The sequence below is a fragment of the Python bivittatus genome, unplaced genomic scaffold, assembly GCF_059951505.1.
Source record: "Python bivittatus isolate LINGU-HERP-01145 unplaced genomic scaffold, Pbiv_v1 ctg000980_np1212, whole genome shotgun sequence".
Classification (NCBI taxonomy): domain Eukaryota; kingdom Metazoa; phylum Chordata; class Lepidosauria; order Squamata; family Pythonidae; genus Python; species Python bivittatus.
Window position 1 is genome coordinate 5710367 of NW_028277125.1, and position 27091 is coordinate 5737457.

Below are 27091 nucleotides of genomic sequence, written 5' to 3' on the forward strand. Positions count from 1 at the left end.
GCAAACGCGATCGCCCGCTCTAGGATTTCTCTCGTCTCCTCCCCTCGATGGTTGTCTTCGGGACGTCGGCGCTGGGCCTCCTGCCGAAGTCCGGGTCCACTCTTTTCCACCGGGCTTCGACGTTCCCCGCGTGCTGGATCCATCCGTCTAGGGAATTCGGGTCTCCCCGGGCGAACGCCAACTTCCAGAGATCGCGACGCATCCCTTGCTGGAAGCAGTCAATTTTGAACTGCTCCGCCAATCAGGTAGCAGCCCCGCAACGCCGCGAAACTCCAGGGCGTACTCGCCGAGGCTACGGGTTCCCTGACGCAGCGTGCTCAGTTGCGCCCGGGCGCGGGTGACGACCCCGGGGTCCTCAAATCTCCTGCGAAGGGCGGTCAGGAACCCCCCCAGGTGGTTTAGTTCCGGCGCTCGTGCCGCTCGGAGCTGGATCAGCCATTCTCCCGCCTTGCCGGTGAACGCTCTGCAGATGTAGAGTACGCGCTCCCGGTCGGAGGCGAAAAGATGCCCCGTTTGCTCCATGCATATGGTGGTCTGCGCCATGAAGTTAGGTACTTCCTTCGGGTCCCCGCTAAATTTTTCGGTCAAACCCCAGCGCTTTAAGAGGGCCTCTTGCTGGGCTTGGATTGGGGCCACCCTCCGAGGTAACATCGGCGCGGCCACAGGTGGCGGGACTGGGCCTGCCGGAGGACCCGGTGCTGCCGGAGCTGGGGGGGTGGCAGGTGTGGTTGGTGGGGCTATCAGCGAATCCTCTAGCCCTCCTTCTTCGGCCTCCCCCTCTGCGCCCGGGCTTTGGTACAGACCTGAACGACGGACGAGCTCGCTCATCCTCATCAGCTCCCTCCTCATCATGGCGTTTTCCGATTGCAGGATCTGCACGCAATCTTCTAGGGTCCCCCTCCGGGTGGATTCAGTTCTTCCTGTCGTCAGGGCCCAGCGCTTATCAGGCTCCATGTCTAGAAATGACATTTCCCCCGTCACCTCTTCCTTGGTCCACAACTTAGTTTTGCGCCGGTCAGGCTTCCGTGGCGCCGGGAGAGACGGGTAGGTGCCGGTCAGGGATTCCTCCCCCGCGGATCCACCTACAGCCCCGGTCTCGGGGCATTCCTCCTCCATTCCCGCAGCCGCGGTCGGCTTTTCGAGGGATTTCTCCACGGTGGTGTTTTCCCGGTAAATCCCTCGTAAAGTGGGGGGGAGACTCAACAAAATGTCAGAGTCTGCACACTCAATCCCAAAGTTCAGTAAATCCTCTGGAGACCAGAAAGTTCCATTACAGATTTCTTTATTTTAGGAGAAGCGCACAGCATCATAGTTTGTTGAGTCTGCCTCAACATAGCAAAGCCTTGTCTTTTTAAGCCCAACTTCCCCCCCTTCTAGGTTTCTATTCCCACTTGCAGCTCTTCGCGCCTTCCACCAGTTCTCACACGTCCTGGCCTTGGATGTCTGGCTGAAGATAGAGATAACGACACCTGGCCTCCTCCTTCCCCCCCTTATGGCAGGTCAAGCAAACGGTTGGAATAACATTCCCAGCATTACTCTATTAATCTATGTTTAGCAATTAAAGCAAAAGTATAATTAGTAATTAAAACATATAAAACAATCGAAGAATCTGGTTTGCGTAGATCCTGACATAAAGTCACTTTGTTTATTGAGACAACTTATAAATTAAGTAAATTAATTAATTAATATTTTTTTATCCATGTGTTTTCTTGGTAAAAAAAAAAGAGGAGTGGTTTCCCATTGCCTTCTCCTGCCTAGTATGAATTGATGCCTTTCCCTTTGTCTCTAAAGTGATCATCGGCCTCCACCATCTTCCTAAATCTGTGCTGCCCAATGTAGGTGCCTGCTTGCTTTAGCTGGCATCTGGGATGACTTTCATGCCTTGAGTGACCCTGCTGGGAATATATAATTTTGTCATATAGTCCCAATGTCCTTTGCTCATCCCTCCCTGGAATACCCTCCTGCCATGATGAAGCAGCACAGCAGGAGTTGCATGGTGGGGTGGGGCAAAAGCAGTTAGTGATAGAAAGTGATGTATTCTGTACCAACAAGGGTCACTTTGGTGAATGAGGCAACTTATACATTAAGGAAATCAGTAAATGAATAACAAGCAGCAAAGCAATTTCAGGAGAGAAATGGCAGATCCTTATGCTGGAGGCATGGGCCTGGCACCCGATTTACAACAAAGATGCTCCTAGGAAAGGGTACTTGTGGAATCACGTTGAAACCAGGTGAACCCCTAGAATTCCTAGAGCTTTGTGGTGTACCCAAGGAGAAAAGATAGCACCTGGTGCTCAGGAACAAGGGCTGTTGTGAGCTTCAAAAAAAAAAAAAAAATCTTTGGGATTTTTGCTCATGAATTAGGGAGCTGGGGAGGTGACATCATTGTTCGATAGGTATTGCTAAGTACCTGTAGTTCTCTCCCTATTATTTGATACTTGGATTAAGGACCCAACCTTTTAACCAATAACAGCTGCTGCAGAATCTGTGGCAACAGTCCCTCCTCAATAGCATGATGGTTCCACTTGTTTCATTTGCACAAGGCTGAACAAATGCACAGATCCAGTGACGGTCCTCAAGCAGTATGAAGCCCTCATGAAGAGTTCCCGTTATTCGGAGAGGAAATTGAGTGAGATTTTTTTTCATGATAATGTCCTGAACATGGGCTTCAAAGGGGATGCATGACACATAATACTGGACTAGATAATAGCCCTGGGACCCAACAAGACTCTCCTTTATATTCAGGTAGATTTCATGGACACATGGTACACCATTATTTTCAAATAATTCTGGCAAAATATCATCTTAGAGACAAATTGGGTGAAACAGCCCTTCATTAAAAACAACAACAACAACAACTCTTCCCCTGCTATTTGAGTGACACATGCTCAGAAGTAACCTCATTAATGTGAATTACTACGATAGCATCTTGTTGACAAACCCCAGCCCTTATTGGATAGAGCATCAAAAGTCATATTGCTATTTGTTCCCAGTCCACGAAGTATATAGAACAGGAAGAACAGCAAAAGCCTGCAGAGAAAGGGATAGAACCACCTCCAGATCAACTAGAGAGCGTCAAACAGAAGGAACCAGCAGCACAACGATGGAGATCGGGGCATTTCTGCTTCCTCTGCTGCTTGCTCTGCTGACTCTGTTATTCCTGAAACAACTCTGGTCCCGAAGACATCTGCCTCCCGGTCCTTTGGCTCTACCTCTCATTGGGACCTTTTGGGCAAATGGGTTTCGGCTTCGAGAAGACTTTTTACTAAAGGTATTTCGTTCTAAATAATCAACCAGTAACAAGTATGATAATTCTCATTTTTTTTCTTTGTTCGGTATTTATGGACAAATGTATTAACCTAAGTAAAATATTCTGGCAGGAAGAGGAATACAATCAAAGGGATTGTTATGAGACTTGATTAATTACTTTCCTCATCATGCCAGAATATTCTAGTCAAGACCTGCTTGCCACTGTATCACAGGGCAGATGTGAAATAATGGGGCTGGATTTTTAAAAGGCAGATTCTAGTTCAATCTTAGCAAGAAAACTTTGGTGATGGAACCAATTCTCCAGAGAGAGGGTGGCTTCCCCTCCCTCTGAACAGAGGGAGGCTAGACATCCCTCTGCTGAAGAGGTTTTGGTTTGTATTCCTCCATTGGACAATATGTAGAACTTGACAGCCTAAAGGTCTCTATCCAATTCTGCAAAACAATGGTAATGAGTTCAAATTCCCCTAAATGGCAAACGTTGTATAGTCACAAGGAAGATAAGAATACATGTGATATAAAAGAAACGTATAATCGGGATTTACTGTCTCTAGTAACACGGAATGAGAGGCCCTACATTACATGTGGGCGCTTTAGCTGGCAGGATCATTAAACAGAAGTAAAAGCACAAGAGGCATGTTATGTATGACAGAAAACAGTGCTATCGAGCTAATGAAGTGGTTTCCAAGTAGAAGGAAAGGTACACCATGTCCTTTCGTTGATCAAAGTCGTCAGTTTTTCCCCTCTGCCAATTCCATTATTTCAATATCCATTCTCTGTTGTGGGTATTTGTAAGTCTTTCCATTTTTGTGCATGTAGAAGTCTCACTGCTGTTAGCATATCAGGAAGTAAATTCCCATGTTTTCAAACCGTCTGTTTATCTATCATACGTAAACGGAAAGTCTCTGGTTTCAATGTTATATCCATTTTTGAAATGGTTTGAATCAGAATACAGATCATATTCCGATATTTCTTAGCTTTCCCACAGGTCCGCCAGAGATGATAAAAAGTACCTTCACGCTAGTTACATTTCCAACATACATTTGAAATTCCTTTAGACATCTTAGCTAATTTATCCGGTGTCAAATACTAATGGCACATCATTTTATTAAAGTTTTCTTTTAAGTTAGAGGTAAGAGTCAACTTCAAGCCTTTATTCCACAGATTTTCCCATTGTTCCAACATTATATTATATCCAAAAAATGTTTTCCACTTAAACATACAGTCCTTAACATATTCATCTTCCATATTCATCTTCAAGAAAAGGTTGTACATTTTAGCAATAACATATTCATTATTAGTACATAAAGCATATTCAGAGTCAGTTTTCTCACATGTAAATTTGTAACTTTCTTATCCATTTTAAAGGGTACACAACTTACAAGCAGTTGTGTGTAAGTAAACTATTGACAGGTATAACCTTCCAGTTCTAATTCTTCCCTCTTCTTCAGTTTAGGTTCTCCTTCAGAAAACAATGATAAATTTGCATACGTGAACCATGCTTGTTTAAATGTCATTTCTCTTCTCTAAGAAGCTTCCTGAGGTGACAACCACAAAGGCATTTTAGGAGTTAATCTTACTTTCTATCTATTCCAAATTCTCAGTATGGCACGTCTAATAAAATGATTCCTGAAATCAATATTAACTTTTGCTTTGTCACACCATAAATATCCATGCCATCCAAATCTTAAATCACGTCCTTCTAATTCCAATAACCTCTTGTTGTTTAGAGTCACCCACTATTTCATCCCTACAAGACAACAAGGATCAAAATATAACTTTAAATCTGGAAGACATAACCCACCTCTTTCTTTAGATTCCTGTAAAATCTGTATTTTATCCTTCCTTTTTTTACCTTCCCATATGAATTTAGATGTATCTTTTTGCCATTGTATTGTCGAAAGCTTTCACGGCCAGCATACGGCATACCTTTTTGCCATTGTTTAAATGGGACATCAGTTGTCAATATCAGCATTGTCTGGAAAAGAAATAACATTCTAGGTAAAACTTTCATCTTAATTACTGGAATTCCACCAAACAATGAAAATTGTAACCTTTCCCATCTCAATCGATCTTTTTGATATATTTCCAAACTTTCACATAATTATTTTGATGCAACATACCGTTCATATTATTCAGTATAATCAACAAGTATTTAGGCTTTTTCTCAATTTTAAGACTAGACCTTTCATCAATATTTCTTAATCATGTACAGTCATATTTTGAACCAACGTCTGTTTTTTTTTTTTATTTACCTTAAATCCAGCTAAAAAATCGAAGTCTTTCAGTTTGTTCATCAAGTATTACATTCCATTTTGAGGGTCCTATGAAATCAAATCATCCACAAAAACTCTCAGTTTATAAACCTCTCTTTTGATTTGCAGACCATTTATATCCCCTCCTGTCTATTATCTCAATATAACACTTCCAGAATTAAAATAAAAAGCAAAGGGGAGAAATAATTGTTAAAAGTGAAATATTCCAAAAGGTGGGTGACGTGGCAGAGAAGGCCCACCTCCTAGGGCCCGCCAAGTGTAAGTCCCTGGCAGATGTTACTCACAGCAGACCCTCTCTGCCAGATTGAATGGGACTGGATATATTCCTATCACAGTGATGATGATTCTGATACAGTCTGTATCAGAGTCACCATCACTGTCAGAATTGGGTCCTGCTAATAAATCTGATCTGTAGCTAAAATGTAGTGGAATTCCTTAAAATCCTCCCCAATTGCAGTTGGGGTGGATGTATGTAAACTTTCCCCTAGAATTTCCCTCTCCATCCAATGTTTACACCTGTCTTCAAACAAATATTTCCAGGTAACATTGAATGGATTTCAGTTATTTTATTTCTGAGTCCTTCTAAATTAGTTTCACACCTTTGTTTCTTCCCACACAAGAAGCATTATAGTCTCCAATTTCATTATTTGCACGGAGGGTTTGCACTCAGCTAGGATGTGGGAGCTCCAGATGAATATTAACAAAGTCATCAGAACCTTTTTTATGTGTTTCTTATAATTAAGAAGGCCTAGTTTAAAAAAAAAAAAAACAGAAACAGATAATGATTCTAATTCAGCAAATTCAGCCAATTATATTGGCTATAGGTCTACTCACATAATTTCTATATATCAACTCAAAATTAAACCTTACTAAATTGCAGGGCCTTATTGTCAGGGAAGTGTTCTCCGAAACCTCAGCCTAAGAATAGCAAATCCTTTAAAAGCGCTGAATTTGGCAAAGATAGCTAAGCCTAATAATATGGTTAACTGTCATGACATTAGTGCGTTCAGCATGGGACCCTTCTCCATACAAGAGCCATTGCTACCCCAAGATCAACAATAAGCCCTTGAAGGGTATTCAGAAGCTTCAGTTGGTGCAAAATGCAGTGGTGTGGGCAGTTACGTGCACAGCTAGATCTATGCATATTACACTTCTGCTCCATGAGCTGCATTGGTTATCACTTTGCTTCTGGGTGTGATGCAAGATGCTGGTGAGGATCCAGAAAGCCCTAGATGGCATGCAGCCTCTCCCAGTACATCCACCTGTCCCATCAGGTTCTGCATAAGAGGCCTGTTGGTGGTTCCGTCCACTAGAGAATGTCATCTGGCAGGATCCAGGGAGAGGGCCTTTTCTGCTGCTGCACCCACCCTATGAAACATCATTTCCTGTGCCACCCAGGGTCAGCCTGGCCCCAAACTTCCTGACCTTCTGGAAGGGCCTGAAGACCTGGCTTTGCCATCTGGCCTGGGGATCAGAGAGTGATGTGGAGACCCTAAAATGGCTGTACTGTTCTTGAATGGCTGTGGTTTCCCAGTGACTGTACTGTATATTTTTAATTGTTTTGAATGTTTGTATTTTTTGTATGCCTGTTTTATTGTTTTATTTTTGGTACTCTTTATGTTTTAATTGTAAGCTGCCCAGAGTTATGAATGTGAGATGGGCGGCCTCCTTCTTCTCATTAACAATCTGCTTCTAGATTCACATTCCTTTCCCCTGAGACTGATTTAACATTTTTTCTCTCTCTCCAGAAGAGGCATCATACAGGGGAAACCCCTTCCTTTCCCCAAATTGATTTTACAATTTCAGCTCGGGAATAGTTTCTGTTGCCATCTCAGAGGTACTCTGAAAGGGGCAGCAATACACCAGCTGTTCAGTATCACTTATGCATCAACAGTATACTTGCAGCCTCTTGTCTCCAGCTCTTCCGTCTTTCTCTGGAGCCAGAGAAGTTGCTCTGCCACACCCTCCGGCTCCTGGAGAGCAAATTGCAGATGGCAGCCCTGAGAGCAATGCATGCTCAGCAGGATGCCTTTGCTCTCTGTTGCAGATGGCTTCTGTCCCTGGCAGCGTGTTAAGGCACGCTCGAGTCTGAAAGGGTGTTACCAGACTCTTTCTGATGTTGGGCTAGTATAGACCAACATGACTCTCCTCCACAATATGATATGATATCACAAGGAAGTGGGCCAATTTTTTTAACAACTTACCCAATCTTCTGTATGGAAATTGTACTGCACTTGTGACCAATCTTAATTCAGTTTCAACCCATCAGATGAAGAACAATATTCAGGGCAGCCAACAGCCCCTAGAATGTCCTGTCAATGCAACTGTCAGTTGGAAATTTGGGGAGTTGATGGCTTAAGAAAGCAGAGAGCGAAGAGGTTGAGAAAGCTGCTGACAAACATCCAAACTGTAGTGCTTAAAAGGTGTGACTCATGGACAAGCTGTTTCAGACTGATTGGCTCACATACAGTGGGGCAAAAAAGTATTTAGTCAGCCACCAATTGTGCAACTTCTCCCACTTAAAAAGATGAGAGAGGCCTGTAATTTTCATCATAGGTATACCTCAACTATGAGAGACAAAATGGGGGAATCCAGAAAATCACATTGTCTGATTTTTAAAGAATTTATTTGCAAATCATGGTGGAAAATAAGTATTTGGTCATATCAAAAGTTCATCTCAATACTTTGTTATATATCCTTTCTTGGCAGTGACAGAGGTCAAACATTTTCTGTAAGTCTTCACAAGGTTTTCACACACTGTTGCTGATATTTTGGCCCATTCCTCCATGCAGATCTCCTCTAGAGCAGTGATGTTTTGGGGCTGTCGCTGGGCAACACAGACTTTCAACTCCCTCCAAAGGTTTTCCATGGGGTTGAGATCTGGAGACTGGCTAGGCCACTCCAGGACCTTGAAATGCTTCTTACAAAGCCACTCCTTCGTTGCCCGGGTGGTGTGTTTGTGATCATTGTCATGCTGAAAGACCCAGCCACGTTTCATCTTCAATGCCCTTGCTGATGGAAGGAGGTGTTCACTCAAAATCTCACGATACATGGCCCCATTCATTCTTTCCTTTACACGGATCAGTCGTCCTGGTCCCTTTGCAGAAAAACAGCCCCAAAGCATGATGTTTCCACCCCCATGCTTCACAGTAGGTATGGTGTTCTTTGGATGCAACTCAGCATTCTCTCTCCTCCAAACACAACGAGTTGAGTTTAGACCAAACCATTCTACTTTGGTTTCATCTGACCATATGACATTCTCCCAATCCTCTTCTGGATCATCCAAATGCTCTCTAGCAAACTTCAGACGGGCCCGGACATGTACTGGCTTAAGCAGGGGGACACATCTGGCACTGCAGGATTTGAGTCCCTGGCAGCATAGTGTGTTACTGATGGTAGCCTTTGTTATTTTGGTCCCAGCTCTCTGCAGGTCATTCACTAGGTCCCCCCGTGTGGTTCTGGGATTTTTGCTCACCGTTCTTGTGATCATTTTGACCCCACAGGGTGAGATCTTGCGTGGAGCCCCAGATCAAGGGAGATTATCAGTGGTCTTGTATGTCTTCCATTTTCTAATTATTGCTCCCACAGTTGATTTCTTCACACCAAGCTGCTTGCCTATTGCAGATTCAGTCTTCCCAGCCTGATGCAGGTCTACAATTTTGTTTCTGGTATCCTTCAACAGCTCTTTGGTCTTGGCCATAGTGGAGTTTGGAGTGTAACTGTTTGAGGTTGTGGACAGGTGTCTTTTATACTGATAACAAGGTGAAACAGGTGCCATTACTACAGGTAACAAATGGTGGACAGAGGAGCCTCTTAAAGAAGTAGTTACAGGTCTGTGAGAGCCAGACATCTTGCTTGTTTGTAGGTGACCAAATACTTATTTTCCACCATGATTTGCAAATAAATTCTTTAAAAATCAGACAATGTGACTTTCTGGATTTTTTCCCCCATTTTGTCTCTCATAATTGAGGTATACCTATGATGAAAATTACAGGCCTCTCTCATCTTTTTAAGTGGGAGAACTTGCACAATTGGTGGCTGACTAAATACTTTTTTGCCCCACTGTATCTGTCTGTCCCAGGAGGACTGGGCAGTCAGAAGATCACCTCTCAACCAAGGCACAGGAGAAAGGAGCAAACAAATGGGAGAGGGTGGATTTCAAGTAGAAGCATAGAAGAAGGAACAGCCCAGGAGAATAAATGTAAATAGGTAAAAAATTCTTGGCAGGAAATTTAGAGGGGGAAAAAATTCAAAAGAGAAGAGAATGGTGGTGAATGCATATGGTGAAAGGTCTTAGAATTAGGATTTAGGAAAGAGGGTAGGTGACATATTAACTGTAAAGAATCTGTTTTCTTTGATTGTAACATTTCTCATCTTTGATTCACCTGGCAGTATACAAAACGATATGGAAATATATACACCCTGTTTTTAGGGCCTAACCCTGCAGTAGTTCTCTCTGGATTCAAAACTGTGAAGGAAGGAATGACCAGCTTCTCAGAAGAATTCTCTCATCGACCAGATGATCCTTTTTTGGATGTTTTAGCGAAAGGAAGAGGTAAGTGCAAATAGTAATAAATTGTACACAAATAACCATCTTGCTATTCCAGTTTGTGGTAATATTATGCATAGCACAAAAAAGGAATAAGACAAAGTATACAAAATGATTGAAAGGAATGAGATAAGCAAAAGAAATATTGCTCAGTCCACTTTACACCAAATTATTATGCATGTTCATAGTTTCTATCTGGTCCATTAGATGCGTACCTTGATTCAGACATTGCTTGTTTTTCATTAAACCTCTACTTCTTTTTTCTGAGGATCTCATCAACTTCATCCAACTCCACCTTTCCCCATCTTCCCCTTTCTCTTGAATGCTTTCCTCTCTCATATTTTTGTTTTGGAAATTCAATTTTCAGCACTTCTCCCTGTATGACCAACCCACCCAAAGGTATTAACTTAATCTTTACCACTCACATATGCATTCAGTCAACATTCACTGATCACAAACGTATTCTTGACCCTCTCTGTTTTTGTTTTACCACATCCACTTAAATGTATATGTCTTGAAGTCACCCCACACAACTAATACTTTCAGAAAATGATATAAGAAAACATTCTTCTAATTCTTGTTGCATCTGGTTTATCTAAAGTAAATCCTTCAACAAAGTTATATTTAAGTAACATTAGAAAAAATAAGACAAATATTGCTTGTAGTTATTCATGATACCGTGGCTAGTAGGGCCTTTGCACACCTTTGGGTTGTGCACTAATTGTGCCCATTCCTGGACCAGGAGGCTCTGCTCAAAGTCACTCATGCCCTCGTGACTAGAGCTGGATTATTGCAACAGGATCTACATGGTGCTGCCCTTCAAGAGCATTCAGAAGCTTCAACTGGTGCAGAATGCAGCTGCACAGATAATTAGTGGTGTGGGATATTTCACACATGTAACACTACTGCTTCGTGACGTGCTTTCGAATGCAAATCAAGGTGGTGGTTGTCATCTTTAAGGCTGTTTGTGGCTTGGAACCAGGTTACCTGTGGGACATCTCCTCCCAATTGTTTCTACCTGTCCAAGGAATGTCGGCTGGCAGGGACAAGGCAACATGACTTGGCAGCCATACCCCTGGCCCTCTGGAAAATTCTCCCTCCAGAGATTAGGATGTCCCCCAGCTCTGTTGGGCTTCCGTACAGCCTTGAAGACCTGGTTATGTGCCCAGGCCTGGGACCTGAGTGTGTAAAGGGCCCTGCTTTCTGGCTATATTGACATCAAAGGTTATAATTTCCTTTGTATGTGTGTGTATGTATGGATGGATGTATATGTGTGTGTGTGTGTGTGTATACTGTGTATATATATATATATATATATTTATATATTTATATATATATACACACATACATGCACACATCTGTGTGTGCATGCCTCTAATATAATTATATCTAAGGTTATAATTTCCTTTGTGTGTGTATGTATGAATTTATATGCGTGCACGTCTGTGTGTGTGTAATATTCATGTTGGTTTTAACTTTTTTTCTGATTGTGCTCTACTCAGAATCACTTGTGTGAGATGGGTGGCTATAGAAATTGAATTAAATAAATAAATAAAGGTTATGAGGACATACTCTTATTACATATATTAATCAATTCAACAATAGACTGAGTTACTAGAAGATAATATAATTAGAGCTCTGATGTGCAATGGGGAAAGCCTATTTTGGCTGCATAGGATATATCTAACAACTATAAATCTATGGTATAAGCCTTCAGTACTTTCTATGTACAAGAATTAAGTTTAGTTGGGTTCAATTCCAACTTAATAAAGATCTCAAATTTGAATAAAAACTGAAACCTTAATTATCTTACCCAAAACCAAAGTATAATCATTTTCAAAAAACAATGCAATATGTCTAGAAAATCCAGAGCAGGACCATAATAATTCATTGAGGCATAAGATTCATTAAAATACTTAATCCCCAATATTTTAAAAATCACTTATTTCTTGTTCTTCCAGATTTGGAACACTGTTAATCAAAATTAGTATTCATCTACAAAAGTTTGAAGTTTACATTTTGTATACTTTCCAAACCTATTCTCTAGAAAAGAGTTCTTTTGACTGTAGCTGTTGGAGAACTCATGCTTATAATCTGCTGTGGTGTTGGAAGACAGTAATCTTCTCTTGATCTTAGTATGATACTATTTGATTGAAATTGGGGAGGGGAGGGTAGGTGTATATAAGATGGAATGGAAGGGGTATGGGTGAAACAGGTGAAGTAGTTTGGGGGGTTTGTGGTATGCGCCAGATTTCTATGGTAATCAGCAGAGGGGGGTATGATGATTAGAAATGGCCATGACAGAATAATTGTGACCAGCAATTTGGTGCAGGTCCCCATTTCTGGACCAGTATCTCTTGGGGGTATGGAGTTCAGATTGCTACTAGCCTTGCTCTCAGGCTACTGTTGGTGAATATTAGGGCCCATGCGGAATAAGACCTCATCCGTTAATTGAAGAACTGAAATTTATTCAGCAAGTTCTAACTGATAAGTGATTAATCTAAGAGGAGCCCAAATTGCTCTTAGATTAATCACGTGTCTGTGTGTGATCAAATTTGAACTGAATTCCAGATTTACACAATTGGTTAATTAAGGATTAGAAACTGCTCCATTTATAATAATATAACTTCCCAATATCTTGATAAAACTACACTTCTATATCTTCCCAATTTATCTCTTCCAGCTCATGAACTTTTCAAAGAATATTGCCCCTCATATGGGTATTAACACACTCAATATATCCTGGGTTCTGCTACCTTGTTTGTGTAACTTTATGAACTCTTTCAGTGATATTAATGAAGCCTAGGAAATAATCATTCAGCCATTTAGCAATGAAGCTAACAATCTCAGTTTTGCAATATTTTCTATGACTCTTGCACTCAAACGTTTCATCCTGAAGATCAGCCATACGTGGTCTAATGTCCACAAGATTGTTTTGAGTCTTGTTTTTAATATATGGATTTCCCCCCATACAAAGTCATTTGGTAACAAAAGTATTCATTTACTGGCTGAAGATCCTACCCATGGACTCAGAAAGATTACCAAAGCTTTGTCTTGAAGAACAGTTGCACAATAAGCTTCCTTGTGCCTGGGCAGCCCGACTTTCCAATACAATTTCCCAATGTGGATTTTCAACCCACTTCCCAGTACAATCAGACGTGAAGGCCAAAAAAAGTTTTAAGCAAAGGGTTTTGGAAGTGGCTGCCCAAGAGGATATAGCACACCTTAAACATCTCAAGTCCTTGAAGTGGCTGGCCCAACACAAATCAGTCTTCCAATTCGAAAAGTATCTAACAATTCTTTTACCCCAATATCTTAGAAGAGCTTTCACCAGAGCTCATTTCGACCAATTAGACTCTATGGTAAGATATGGGAGATTTCAAGGAGTCCCCTATGAAGAAAGACTATGTATTTGTGGCGCCCCAGCTATTGAAGATACGGCACACATCCTGTTTGATTGTAGATTATATTCAGATCTGATCATTTAGATTTAGATTTAAAAAATAAAAAATACTGGAGCGGCCAGCAGAAACTTTCCTACTTTTTACAGGGCAAGAACCTCCGTATCAAAGGCAGTTATAAAGAGGGCAGATTACTTAGATCAGATTGGTGTTGACTGCAGGGGCAATGGCTTGACATGAACTTGTATCATAGGTTTAGTTATATTTACATTTTTATTCATTCTTACGTGTATGTTTACAATGGCATTTTATTTTATCTTACTTCTCTTATACTTGATATGGTCAATAGACTAAATCAATAAAGTTGAACTTGAACTAATATCAAGATTCTGAACATTTATCAATTTCACTAGGACTATCAACAATGCCATACACTAGTTTAGACATTTCCTTAATTTGTTCATACATAATAAAACTGATATTCCTTTCTTGTTGTTACTTAGTTTGCTCAATTGTTTTGTACCCTTCTGTCTTGCACTTCTCTTTGAGAGACTGTAGCTCTCTAGCTCCCTAATTTGAAGCTTGTTTTTTTTCATAATTCTTGCTTGTTTTTTATACCACATGAGTAAATAGATCAGGCAATATGGTTCATGGGGTCACGAAGAGTCGGACACGACTTAACGACTAAACAACAACAAAAAAAGGCCATAGCATCTGGCTCACAATACACTAATACATACTTTTCTTATAATTTTGGTTCATTGTTTGTTCATTTATTGCTGGCTCACCTCCAAAGTAATTTGCGCTCAGGCCCATAAACCAATTTAAAATATTGTACGTAATCACTGACAGATAAATGCTATAGTAACTTGATTAAAGTGGGGGAGTAAAAAAGCCATTTGCCTGTTTTGCTGGTTAGTTTCAATCTTGTGGGAGGGAGTCGCCCAGGGAATCTGTCTCCACTGAGAAGATCCTGCCTCTTGTGGCTGCCAACCAAATGGGTCTTAGTGGCAGCACTGCAAGTAGGACCTTGGGCTGCTCTGGGCAGATCAACAAGAGTATAGGTCATTCTGCCACACAAGACAATGAAAAATATAAAATGCGTATGATGCCTGTGACATATGTTCTTGTACATGAACGATTACATTGTCTCAGAAGCTTTTGAGGTCCATCATATAAGACAGAGGTTGGCAAGCACTGCAGCTGTGCTCACCGTACCACATATATCTCCCAGTGTCAATGTGACTCCCAAAATGAATAAATATTTTTAAATAAAATCACATGGCCAGAATCTTATAAACTTGCAATGTGTCCCAAGGGTTTGGTATTCCCACCTGAAATCCGGAGAGACCTTTTAGCAAGAACTAGACCTAACCGTATTTTAAGATGAATGTTATCAGAAATAATTTATCACTATCTGCTGATGCCCTCAGGAATTATTTTCGCAAATGGCCACACCTGGAAACAGCAGCGACACATCGGCATCACTGCTTTGCGGAAGCTGGGCCTGGGGAAAAAAAGCATTGAGCATCAAATAGAAGAAGGAGCTCAGAAGCTGGTAGAGGTCTTTACACAAACAAGAGGTATGAAATTTGGGGTAATGACAGTGGCTCAAGTCCCTCTCTGCAGAAGTCTTTTACACTCTATATCCTACTAAAACTCTCATGTCTGTAAGCTTCAAATGGGCAAAATGGTGCATCATAGGGCAACAATTTTTGAACCAAGGTACGTCAAACTTACAGAATGCATCCAAAATCCAGGATGGACAACTCCCCTTTGATTCAAAATGAGGAAATTTGTGGCCGCCTCAGCACCGTTGTGGAGCTGCACCGCCATGGTCAGCCCAGGTCACGTGATTGTCATGAGTGTATCCCCAACCTGTTTCCTGCCTCTCTCTGTCCCCTGCGCCCAATCGGCTGGCAGCAGGGCCCAACAGGCAAGCAGCAATTGGCTGCTTTGGAAATGAGGGAGAAATCTGAAATCACTTAATAGCAGTTCGTGGTGAGGAAAGGACAAGGGAATGAGTTAGATGCCTGCTGGTGGGGGGCACTGGAGAATGCTGGGTTTCAGCAAGAGACACCTCTTCCTAACTCTAAGGAGGGGGGCCTTGGGTACAGACCAAAATGTGGACTAGAGGGGCAGTTTTCCTACAGTCCCTTGCTCCCTTTGTTCCATCTCCTCAAGCAAACGGGCAGGCAGTTTATTTGGTCAGGTAAAGAGAAGAAAAAGCAGGAGGCTTCACCAGGGCTCTCCTGAGGGGTGTGTGGGGAGGGCAAATGGTGCAAGCCTATGTTATACGTGGAAAGGGAGGAAGGCAGGAAGGGAGGGAGGGAGGGAGGGAGGGAGGGAGGGAGGGAGATTTCTGCTACTGCCTGCAGCTTCCCACAAGCAAAGTCAAGGGGGAATCTGGCCGCAAGTTGCAAGTTCCTGAGAGTCCCACTACTTTTTTGCCATTGGTCATTCTGTTTCTCTGTTTAGCTAAGGAAATATCTCTGAAACAATGACCCAGCGGGTCACGGGTTGTCTAATTTCAAATGAAAAGAGTTGTATTTGATTGGAGTTTTAACTTTTAAAAAAATTCATAGAGTTCCCAATTCTCTTCCCTCATCTCCTTAGAAGTCCTGTTCTTTACTATTAACAGGTGAACAGGAGAGGCTGAATTAATTATAAAATATCTTCATTTCCAGGACAGCCATTTGACCCTTCATTTCCAGTACTAAATTCAGTTTCTAATATCATATGTGCTTTGAGTTTTGGACATCAGTTTGCTCCTGAAGATGAAAATTTCCAGAAGCTAGTTCAAGCCCTGAACATTCTTGTGAAATTCATTGGTGACAAGTTCCATATTGTGAGTAATATTTTCAACTAAAGAGACAAACATCCCCCCAAACCTATGTTTCCAGCGGTATTTTCATTGAATCATAGAATGCAAGGCATGGAGGAAGCTTGGAAATCATCAAGGGTATTCCTCTCCCCAGTATGTGTGTGTGCCTTTGTGTCAGTCTTGACTCCTTGGGACTGCCTGGACAAGTCTCTTCAGTTTTCCTGGCAAGATGTTTTGGAATTGCCCTCTTTCTAGGGCCGAGACAGAAGGACTGGCCAAAGGTCACCCACTTGACTTAGTGCCTGAGTCAGGATTAGAACTCACAGTGGCTCTCCCCAGTGCAAGAATCCATCATTTCAGTATCACCAGCAGACAGCCATCTACCCCATATTTACACACCTCTAGCAAAAGATGGTCCAGCACTACTTCAGTCAGTCCATCACTGAAAGGTTCTCACCATTTTTTCCGGACACCCAACCAACATTTGCTTCCTTATAATATACACCTATTGTTTCTGTCCTGTCTTCTGGAACAACTCTGAACCGTCCTGCTTCTCTTCTATGTGACACTCCTTCAAATACATGAGGGCAGCGATCCTGTTCCCTTGGAGTCTTTCTTTCTCCAGGTTAAACATAGCTCCTTCTTCCAATGGTTCCTTTTAAGTTTTTCCTTCCAAGTCCCTTGTCATCTTAGCTGCTCTCCCCAAAATACACTTGAATTTCTAAATCTTGTACCTAAAGGGCAGTGGAGAGAACTAGATTCAATGCTCTAGTGGGGTCTGAAGAATGAGGAATAAAGAGAAACTATGATATCTCTTGATCTTGGTACTAGACTTCTGCTGATCTACCGTAGGACTAAATTTTCTTTCCTGGCACTTGTATCACATTGTTGGCTTATGGTCGGCTAGTCATCCAACAAGACAGCTAGATTTTTTTCACATGTATTGTCTCCCATAATACATACATACATACATGCCTTTGATTTTTCCTACCTGTATTTAAGAATGTCATCTCAGTCAGCTCTGTACCAATGTCCAACCCATATTTCTCCATTAGGATCTCATCTGAAACTTGGTCAAACACTTGGCTGAAGTCAAGATATACTAGGTCCAGGTTCTGTCCACTTTTTTAGCTAGACACTTAGATACTCACAAACTGCCTTTCCTTTCCACCCACACAAATTTGGGTGGGTCTGTATTGGGACTATCACTCCACATAGTAACTTGGAATAGCACTAAATAGTCCTCTTCTCCATGAATCCATACTGTGTCTCTTTCAGTCAACCCATAAACCAGCCCTACCCTCCAGGGATCTGTTGATCAAGTCTAGTCCTGGAATATAACAGTGACACCCTTGCCAAATTGCCCCCTGAAGGTCACTCTTTTTTCTGGATTCTAGAATACGGAGCACCTCACAGAGGTCCATCATATCTCCTCTTCACCTTGTTGAGGAGAGTCACATGTTTATGTTCTGCAAAGCACCTTATAGAAGCAATGCTGAGCTGCCTGAGACAGGCTTAATCCCCAGCAATGATTGTAGCATTCAACAGTGGCGGAAGGATGGGAAGGGTGAAGAAAACCTGCTTGGATTACAGTGCGAAGTAGAGAATTCTGCTTTCATTTAGTTGACCAAGAGTTTGAATCTGCTATCAGTCCGATCATACCTGGAGCAAGGAATCAGTACACCTCTGAAATAAATTTCTCTCTCTCTCTCTCTCTCTCTCTCCCCCCCCCCCCCGTCTCATTTATTTCTATGATTTATATAGCCCCCACATCTCGCACAAATGTCTCTGCGTGGCTTACAAGATTAAAACACACAAACCCACCAGCCATAACCCCCAGCACCAAAGGATAACAATGACCTCACTGACCATCAATGATGACAGAGTTCATCTACTCACCCGACCTAATATTTTTTTGGAAACATTCAGGTCTTCAATGCCTTGTGAAACCCTAACAGGGTTGGGGCATCTGAATCTGTTTGATTAGGGATGCCCTTTTTTGATCCCAAAGATTACCCTGACAGCTCAAGCATTCTAGAACAGAGACTAGAAGAATGTGAAAATCCAACCCATGTAGTTAAAGTATTATTTATTCTTGCCTATGAATCCAGTTACACTTATTATCTGTTTCTATGAGCTGGTGAGAGTCTTTTATAATTTTGATGGGAATCGATAATTTTTGCTCTTCCTTTTCTATTAGTTATATGATGTGTTTCCACGGTTAATGAACTACCTCCCAGGGCCTCACAAGGAGGCCATGGCTTCTACGGAGTTGATCCTTTCCTTTGCAAAGCAGGAAATAGAGAAACACAAGGAATTCCACTCTCGGCATGAGCCACAAGATTTCATTGATCACTATCTTCTTCAGATGGAGAAGGTATGGGCTTCTTGTAGTTCAATACAGGGGCAAGGAATTATTACATTCCTTGCTATAAGTAAACAGGAAGAGCTACTGATACCGTGTCCCTTCATCTTGGATTTTTTTTTTTCTTTTTCATTCAGCTCCCATTCTGAATTTACCCCATGCCAAATTAAGGTTGCTTCTGAATAAGAGCTGTATTGTAACTATGCTCATTTAGGCATGGACGGTTCTTTGTGGGGGGAGGCAGAAATCAGTGGCTTCCATTTGTCACCCTCTCGTAAAGTTTGCCTACCACTCCTTTGCCCTTTTCTAGAGAAGTTCCATTAAGAAAGAAAAGAATTAACAGGTTAGGGACTTTTGATTAATTCATACTTGACTCACTCCAAGAAATGATTGGAGAAGGACAGTTACTTTCATAGCTTTGACTGTAATTATAAATGTAAAATATTTTGAAACAAGGAAAAAAAGTCCTCCTCTCCAATATTTTCAGAAAAAGACCCAGAATGATTGTATAGAAGCAACTTTGATCAATGTGAAGTTACTTTGCACTCTGCTGACCATTTCACATGGTCTGCAGTGTCTCTTCAGCCACAAGGCATGGTAGTCCAGTAGTGTGTCACAATCAATAGTCACGTATGACCACAGGTATTTGAACTGTGTCGCTTTGCTTAATTTGATACCAAGAGTCTTGAGTATCCCATTGGTCTGGTCACCACATTCAGGTTATACACTCTTAGTATTGACCCTTATTCCTAAAGCAGTTAGACACATTTTCCACCTTTGTCTCAATTGTCCGAGGCTGCTTCATGTTTCACTGTCTATCATGATATCCTCAGCATATAACAGCATTCATGGGTGTTGTGATTATGGTTGGGGTCCAAACAGAGAAGAAAGGGCAATGTTGAGAGATGGTCCCTTTGTCGATGGGAAAGATGCTTGAGCATCCAGTAGCACTCCTATTGAGCTGATAACATTGGGGTACAGTAGCTGAACTCAGCAGATATATTGTATAATGTCAGTGATAACCAGATGAGGTCATGTGGTGCTTGATCAAATGCTTTTTCTAGGTCAGTGAGTGGCATATGTATGGTTGTTCGTTTCTCATGGTGCTTCTCCATCATTAGGCATGTGGCATATATAGTGTCCGTTGTTCAACAATTCTTGATGCAGTTGCACTGTATTGGTGAAAGGTTGCTGGTGTATCAGAAGAATCTAGTATGCTTTCAGAAATTGTCATAGTGTGGCATAGTAGCCAGATCAGTTTGTAGTTCGAGCAGTCACATACATCACTTTTGCCTTTCTAGATTGAGATTGTTGTATTGATGTGGTAAATTCATTTTTTTGTACAATGTTTTTGAACACTCTTGTAAGCCAGTGTGCTCCCTGTGATTCAGGTAGCTTCCATGTTTCTGTATTCCATATTTCAGCTGGAATATGGAATTCAGGCCAATTCCTTGGTTGTTTTTCCTCTTGCAGATGGCAAGTGAGCCTTATTCAACCAGCTGCCAGATGGTTCATGACAGATGAGCAGTGCATCCCCCGGGTGGCACGTAGGAGGAGAAAACCCCTACAGGTTATATAGTAGATTACTGCTACTATGGTCACTGGGGTACCTCCAAATAAGATCCAGGATTAATATCTCAAATTAGAAGCTGTAGACCACTGGTAACCATCATCAGCTTCTACAAAAAGCTGGCTGAAGAACAAGCTGCTCATTGCATCAACATGCATAATGCTTACCTCTAAAGCTGAAGCTCTACATCTCTTTGATCTGGTTTACTTTAAGACAGTGTCTTACTGACTCCGAATCTACCACTCTAATTATTAGTCCAATGCATTTGTTGTCCTATATATCTATCAGGAATATAGTTATTCTCATGACTTGCGACACAGAAGCAATAATAACCACAGGAAAGCTGCATAGAATTCATTCTGGTTTTCATTTCCCATTTTAAACATCAGAGCAGGAATGACCCCAACTCAACCTACAACGAAGAGAACCTGGCTCAGTGTGTTTTTGATTTTTTTACTGCTGGAACAGACACAGCCTTTGCTACTCTGATGTGGGCACTGCTCCTCTTGGCAAATCATCCCCAAATCCAAGGTGAGAGAAATATGGGCAGGGGAACACGGTGGCTCTCCGGTTCTAAAACACACAGGAATTACTTGAAATTCTTTAAAGTATTAATGGCTGTTGAATGATAAACTGACTCTATTCTTCATGATAGGTTCAAGAATCCACATAGGAAAATTATCATGAGGAACGTGACCATAGCAGGGTTAAAGAAAGCAAAGAATGTACATACAGAGACCCTTCTTTGATGTCCTCAATAAAATATTGAGTGATGAACTAAAAACTGAAAATGAACATTTAACGCACTTTAAATTCAGAAATCTACCAATCTTTTCAGATTTGGTCTTTGTTTTCAGCCTAAATTGTATGCAGAAGATTTTTTATTTTTTTTAATTGAATCAGATTTCCAAAATAGTTGGGATTGAATTCTGGAGACTGACTTTTCTAACGGAAATTCAGTGGAATCTTTGAACTAAATCAACAATTTACATCAATATTCTGAACCAGTTTGGACTGGATCAAATCAGAGCCTATGACACGCATTTAATATCTGCAGTCCATTAAAAACAAAATGAGGATGACATTACATTTAATGCTCTGAAGGCTATTCTACACTCGAAAGTACTCCTGAGGATTAACACTGGGAATTGAAGTGAAACACATTATTGAAAACAAAGCTTCTATTTCCATCATTTTTTTCTAGAGAAAGTCCAGAAGGAGATTGAAGATGTGTTTGGCACCTCGGGGTCAATTTCCTATCAAGATCACAAGAAGCTGCCCTACACCAATGCTGTGCTTCATGAAATGCAGCGTATAAAATATGTCTTGCTATATGGGGCTGGCAGGCAAAGTACAAAGGATGTGAAGATGAGGGGTTACCACATCCCAAAGGTAGAGAAACTTGTTCAGACTGCAGTCCAGGAGTCCAACCTGGACAGAAAAGCACCAGGGGTCACTTGGACAGATGCTATCTGCTCAGGAACTGCGAGTTTAGTTGCCCAAAATCAAATGGGCAGGAATAGCATACTTGGGAGTGGGGTGGGAAGTTACAGATTAAATCCAAACCCCTATCAAATTTTAAAGCTAGAGCCCTAAATGATTTATGTTTATTCTAGGAAGATGATAAGAAATTAAGGGCTGAACTTAAGTTCAGAATTGTAGCCCAATCCACTGAGTGACCATGTTTCTTCACTGATATGTCCCCTTCTTGGGGCCACCTGGGGGGATAAAGAATTATGGACCCAGCCCTTTTTTCCAATGAAAGGAAGGGGAGAAAGGAAGCCAAGCTTTTAAGCAGCCACTGCTTTGAGAAACTGCTTTGGGAATGAACAAATGTGGGTCCATAAAGGCAAGCAATGAGCAAATGTTTCATCAATTGTGCTTTGAATGTTTTTCCTTTTTACCTTATGAAGCTGCTCTGTTTAGCCATCTCTGTTTTTTACAGGGGTCTTTTATCATCGCAGACCTCCGCTCTGTCCTTTTTGATCCTGAACAATGGGAAACACCTGAAGAATTCAACCCCAATCACTTTTTAGACAACGATGGCAAGTTCATCACCCGGGAAGAGTTTCTGCCATTTGGAATAGGTAAATCCATGAGTCCAAAGCAGCTTATACCTTATACATTCCCAGAAGCACCACCTCTGACGAGTTCTGAGGTCATTGTGGTCTGAAAATAAAACCAAGGAATCCTCATTCCTTCTAGTTTCCAAACTAAGAGAGTCTAAAGTTTCCTTTAGGCAGTAAACTTCCAAGTACAAAGGAATACGAGTTATATTTACGTTGCAGTCTTACACAGTAGAGCTTTGTAAGACATGTAGAAGATTGTGCTATTCTCTTTTGGGTTTGGGAGAGAACGTTGAGCTACATCCAAGGAACGCTAACCTAACTGCAGCTTCTTAGTGAAAGATCTGGAGCACAGAGTTATGGTTTTAGATGCATTAAGCTCTGCCATTTTAATGAATGCATCTAGAACCATAAGTCTTCCCACCCACAGTCTTTCCAGTCTTGTCTGGTACTGCATGTACACCAGTGAATCCTTCTCCATTGATGGTGAAGATAGCAAAGGCATAAAAGGCAATGCTTCAACCAGGATAAAGATGAGAACTTGTGACTCTTGCTATCTTCTGTCCTGCACAATTCCAGAAATCCCATCACATCCCCTTTCCCCCTCCACTTGGCACTGCATCACCCCCTCCTTCCAATCCCCCATAGCCAACCCAGCTACAACAGGATGGAATTGGGCCACTGTAGTGAGAATCTAAAACTCATTCACTCATTTGCCATTCCTCCAACCTCACCTTCTGGAATATGGCTCCTGATGAGAAAAACTCCCCAACAAATAAGGAGAAGCACAGTAAATGACAGACTGTAGAGATGGCAGTTCTATAGGAGGTGATGGACACCCATTGCCATTCAAACACTCAAGCTGGCATGCAAAATTTGAAAAATATCTCTGGTTGGGAATTTATTCCACAGCCTAGAATCCACGCAGGATTCTAGTTAGCTGGGTTCTGGCACTGCAGAACTTTCTGTGATCTTGGAAACTACTTGTGCAAATCCATGTTGGGTTTTTTCAAACTGGGTTCTGATGGCTTCCAACATGGACCATGGGTAACACACACACACAAGTCTCAAATACACTTTCAGCCTTCCCAATTCCTCCATGTCTCAATGATGGCTCTTGTCCTCCCAGTAGTTCTATGCCATCAGCATTTCTTGTCACCAATCTTTGCAAACATCCCTGCAGGAGGCGTTTAATTGCCTTTCCCTCTCCACTGTTTGGGTCTTCTGTCTTCCCATAGACATACACCAAAAACAACTACTTGCCTAGCCCCAAACTCTGACAAACATTTCCCCAAGCGACTAAAAAGAGCTGAAGGGCTTGTAAGTAGAGAGAGCTAGAAATCCAGCTGAGTTTCTACCTTGCTTAGCAGCAGAAAAGCACTTCTATATTGCAGTAACTATGACTTATAAATCAAGTTACACCTGGAGGTTAACAAGCACTCCCAAACTCCAAACCTGCTCTTTCTGGGAGAGTTTAGTCCCATCCAGAATAAATTCCACCTCAGTCCCCAAATCCAGCTTTCTCCTAATCAGTTGTACCTCCATTTTTGTCAGCTTCTTTTCCTTCAGCCAACCATTTATCAAGATGAAGCAACATTCAAAGATACTAGTTATTTCCTTGGAGTTGGGTGGTAAGGAGCCCTAGACATGGAGGTCATCACATACTGGCATTACTACACTTCCACATTCTGCTCACCTGTCCCACCATCAACGAACCAACCAAATAGTAATCTCCCAGAATCACCTTCTGGGTATAATCCAACAGGAAAGGCTGGAACCACTGTGCCCCCAAAGAACAAAACCAACAGATGGCCCAGAAGGGTACCATGGTCCATGGAGTGAAAGCAACTGAGGGAGACAAGAGAATTAGCCCTCCCCACATCCAATTTCTGGCATGGCTCATTTGCCAAGAAAAGCAAAAGAGATTCAGTAGCATAGACTGGATAAAGCCCCAGCTGACATGGGTCCAGTTTCATCCAAATGCATCTGGAATGTTTTTTCTTGATCACCTGAGATATTTGAAAATGATCTATCATCATGAACCAAGGGGTTGTAACTGCCTGGGCCACCTCCATATTTCACAAATCAGCCAGGAATCCATAATAGGCAAGGCATAAAATTCCTTTAGTGTACTCCATCTGGATCTATCAGATACCTGGGCCAGACTCTTTTAATGGCCCTTCATCCCTGCAGAATGGCAATCTGCATCTGTCCATGGCAATAAGAGTTTTGTAAAGCTTGTTCTTGTTCAGAGAGAAACAAAATTCCAAACCCACCTTCTGTGGCCCAAGAGTAGTTGGGCAGATCCACGCAAGTCATGTCAAACATGACATCCTGGGCCATTCCTCCACTGACAATCTGACATGAACATTTAAATCCCTGAGGAAAAGAAGTCAAAGGTATTTCAATGCCATAGTAGCACTTACTCTGATCAGGCCAGGAAGAAAAGCTGTTTCGCAGTGTTATGTCCACATTCCTGCAGACAAGCAGCTGTAGAAAGCAAATATACCACATTGGCAGAATGTCAGAATATGTGTTTGGTCAGTGAAAGGGAATTCCTATAGATCATGTCCATACCACCTCCCTCTACTCCAGCTGTAGCCTCATGCACCGTAGAATAAGTTGGTGGACAGAGAGCTGAGAAAGTGACTTCCATTTTTAAGGCCAATCTCTGGAAAAACGTGCCAGACCAGTTTTTTCAGGGGTGTATAGTTTTGCCTTTGAAATGATGTACTATTAGATTATGGACTAGTGCAACCTGATTGAAGTCATCACGCTGTGGGGTGTCAAGAAACTGAGTAAAAGGGAGGAAACACCTCTAGAAATTGAATCTGCTGGAAGTTACTAAGATTCCACTTGGAAAGCTTCTGGGGCTCTTACAACTCTTTTCAGATTTACTTGCTGATGTGGATATACTCTAGAGAATAAACTGCCATTCCCTTTCTGCATGTCTTGTCTCATCTACAGGTCAGCGGGTATGTGTGGGAGAGCAGCTGGCAAGAATTGAGATCTTCATCTTTCTGACCAGCCTGTTGAGGGCCTTCAGCTTCCAGGTGCCTGAAGGAGTGAAAGAACTCAATCAAGCACCTCTTGTAAAGATGCTCCTGCATCCATACCCTTACAAACTGTGTGCTGTTCCCCACACAGGCCTAAAACTTATAAAAACACCATGACAAGCATAAAACTAATTACAGTATACTATTTCAGTATGGTAAATGTTTCCTGCATGCCCATTCACTTATTTTGATGTTCTGCCTCCATTTACTCTACACAGAAACTTCCTCAACCTACTGCTGGATTCACACAACTTATTTAACAAGGTCAACAAAAGAACTGGAGGTTGTGTGTGATCAATATGCTAAGTAAGCTTGTTAGGTTTTACCTTTCTTTCCTTCTGGGTAGCAATAAAACATAATACTTTTGATTTACTCTTAGTATCTCTTTTCATTTTTTTTTAAACATCTCTCATGGACTTCACATTCTCCCAGCACAGCAAATGGTGAAACCCCATGTGTTTTTCTCAGGCCTTTCATATAGAACAGATGTGGCTGCTTTAAAAAAGGAGGGCTTTAAAAAAAGGAAGGTTTTTAAAAAAGGAAGGTTTTGAAAACAGGAGTGCAACTGTGGTAGATTCCCTGAGTGAAATAAGGATTGGATTGACCCCAGACTCAATGAGATCTAACAAGTCTTGGACACCAACTGCTTTTCTTTTCATCTCTCTCCTTTTTATTACACAGAATGAAATATTACCTTTCTAAATAAGTTTTATACTTCTCTTCATTTTACAGACCTGTATTTAGGCCTTATTTCTGGGACCTTAACATTAAACTGATTAGATCTATTCAGCTCTTGTCCTATGGCCAAATATATGTCTTACCCTTTTCTATGTTTTCCCCTAGATATATATGGTTGAATCCCCCTATTTCTGTATTCTACTACTATATTAGATCTCCTACTTCTGCTCCTTTAGAAGAATTGCAATGATTCTGTGCTTGTTTGGTAGCATCGACTTCAGTAGCTGTGTTCTTTCTCCATGCTTTATATTCTTTTCCAGAACAATCCTGGTTGTCTGTCCAGTTAGGGAGAGGGAGGGAGGAGCAAGCATAGGGGCTTTCCAGCATCAGAACATAAGCCGTGCCCTGCTGGATCAGACTCCTGGCCCATTGAGTCCAGCGGTCTCTTCTCCCAGTGGCCAACAACTGCACCACTAGTCTCCTAGAAGTTGGCCTTCAGAGGCAGTCCCATGGCAATCAAGGCAATAGGCATGGTTCCCTGTGACTTCCATGATTTGGTCCAACCTTTTTTTGAAGAAAGCCAACCTGGTATCAGGTACCACATCGCAGAGTGAGTGAATCCCAAGGCTGAATTATGCATTGTGTTAAAAAACAAAATGATATCAGTGTGTGAATTCATTGGAGCAAAGCTGGGAAGTGTTGGTTCTTTCTCTTTGTAATCCAAGTTCTAGATTTCTCTGCTTGGGCTGCTCCAGACTGCATCCAACCCAGCATGAATACAGATTGCAGGGGTGGGTATTTAGGCCTCAGTGAGCCAGGTCATCCCTTATTGGTTTCTGCCAAGAAGACTGGTTTCTGTCAGAACTAGTTGGAAATTCACCTCTCCTCATTTGTTGAAGCCAATACTTCAACCAGAAGAGCTGTAATCAAACCTCAACTGAGATTCAGTCAAGGTCTACCTGGAGAAGTGCATTAGCAACACAGAGGAGAACCTGGAGTAAGGATCTTATAAAATTAGTTTGTACACCTGCTAATGTAT

At 41.7% G+C, this 27091-nt stretch overlaps 1 protein-coding gene and 1 long non-coding RNA gene across 4 annotated transcripts in view; one reads left to right on the forward strand and one right to left on the reverse strand.

The window, feature by feature from the left end:
* Positions 1-42: 42 nt before the first annotated feature.
* LOC148213511 (cytochrome P450 2J5-like) lies at positions 43-25746 on the forward strand. Of its 2 annotated transcripts, XM_088132411.1 has the most exons (10): positions 44-245; positions 2994-3271; positions 9936-10098; positions 14927-15076; positions 16181-16341; positions 18518-18694; positions 20642-20783; positions 21457-21644; positions 22198-22339; positions 25286-25746. In XM_088132411.1, exons 2-10 carry the CDS (start codon positions 3104-3106, stop codon positions 25489-25491), a joined length of 1497 nt encoding a protein of 498 aa, XP_087988537.1. In that variant the 5' UTR covers positions 44-245; positions 2994-3103; the 3' UTR covers positions 25492-25746. The 2 variants fall into 2 exon arrangements, with proteins under 2 accessions (XP_087988538.1, XP_087988537.1); XM_088132412.1 differs by lacking the exon at positions 18518-18694 and having other exon boundaries at positions 43-245.
* Positions 5009-27091, reverse strand: part of LOC148213512 (uncharacterized) — a 103868-nt gene continuing 81785 nt past the window's right edge. For both annotated transcript variants that reach the window (XR_015794471.1, XR_015794470.1), the window contains one exon: positions 5009-5245. This is a non-coding gene — a long non-coding RNA (uncharacterized LOC148213512). The remainder of the gene's footprint in view (positions 5246-27091) is intronic.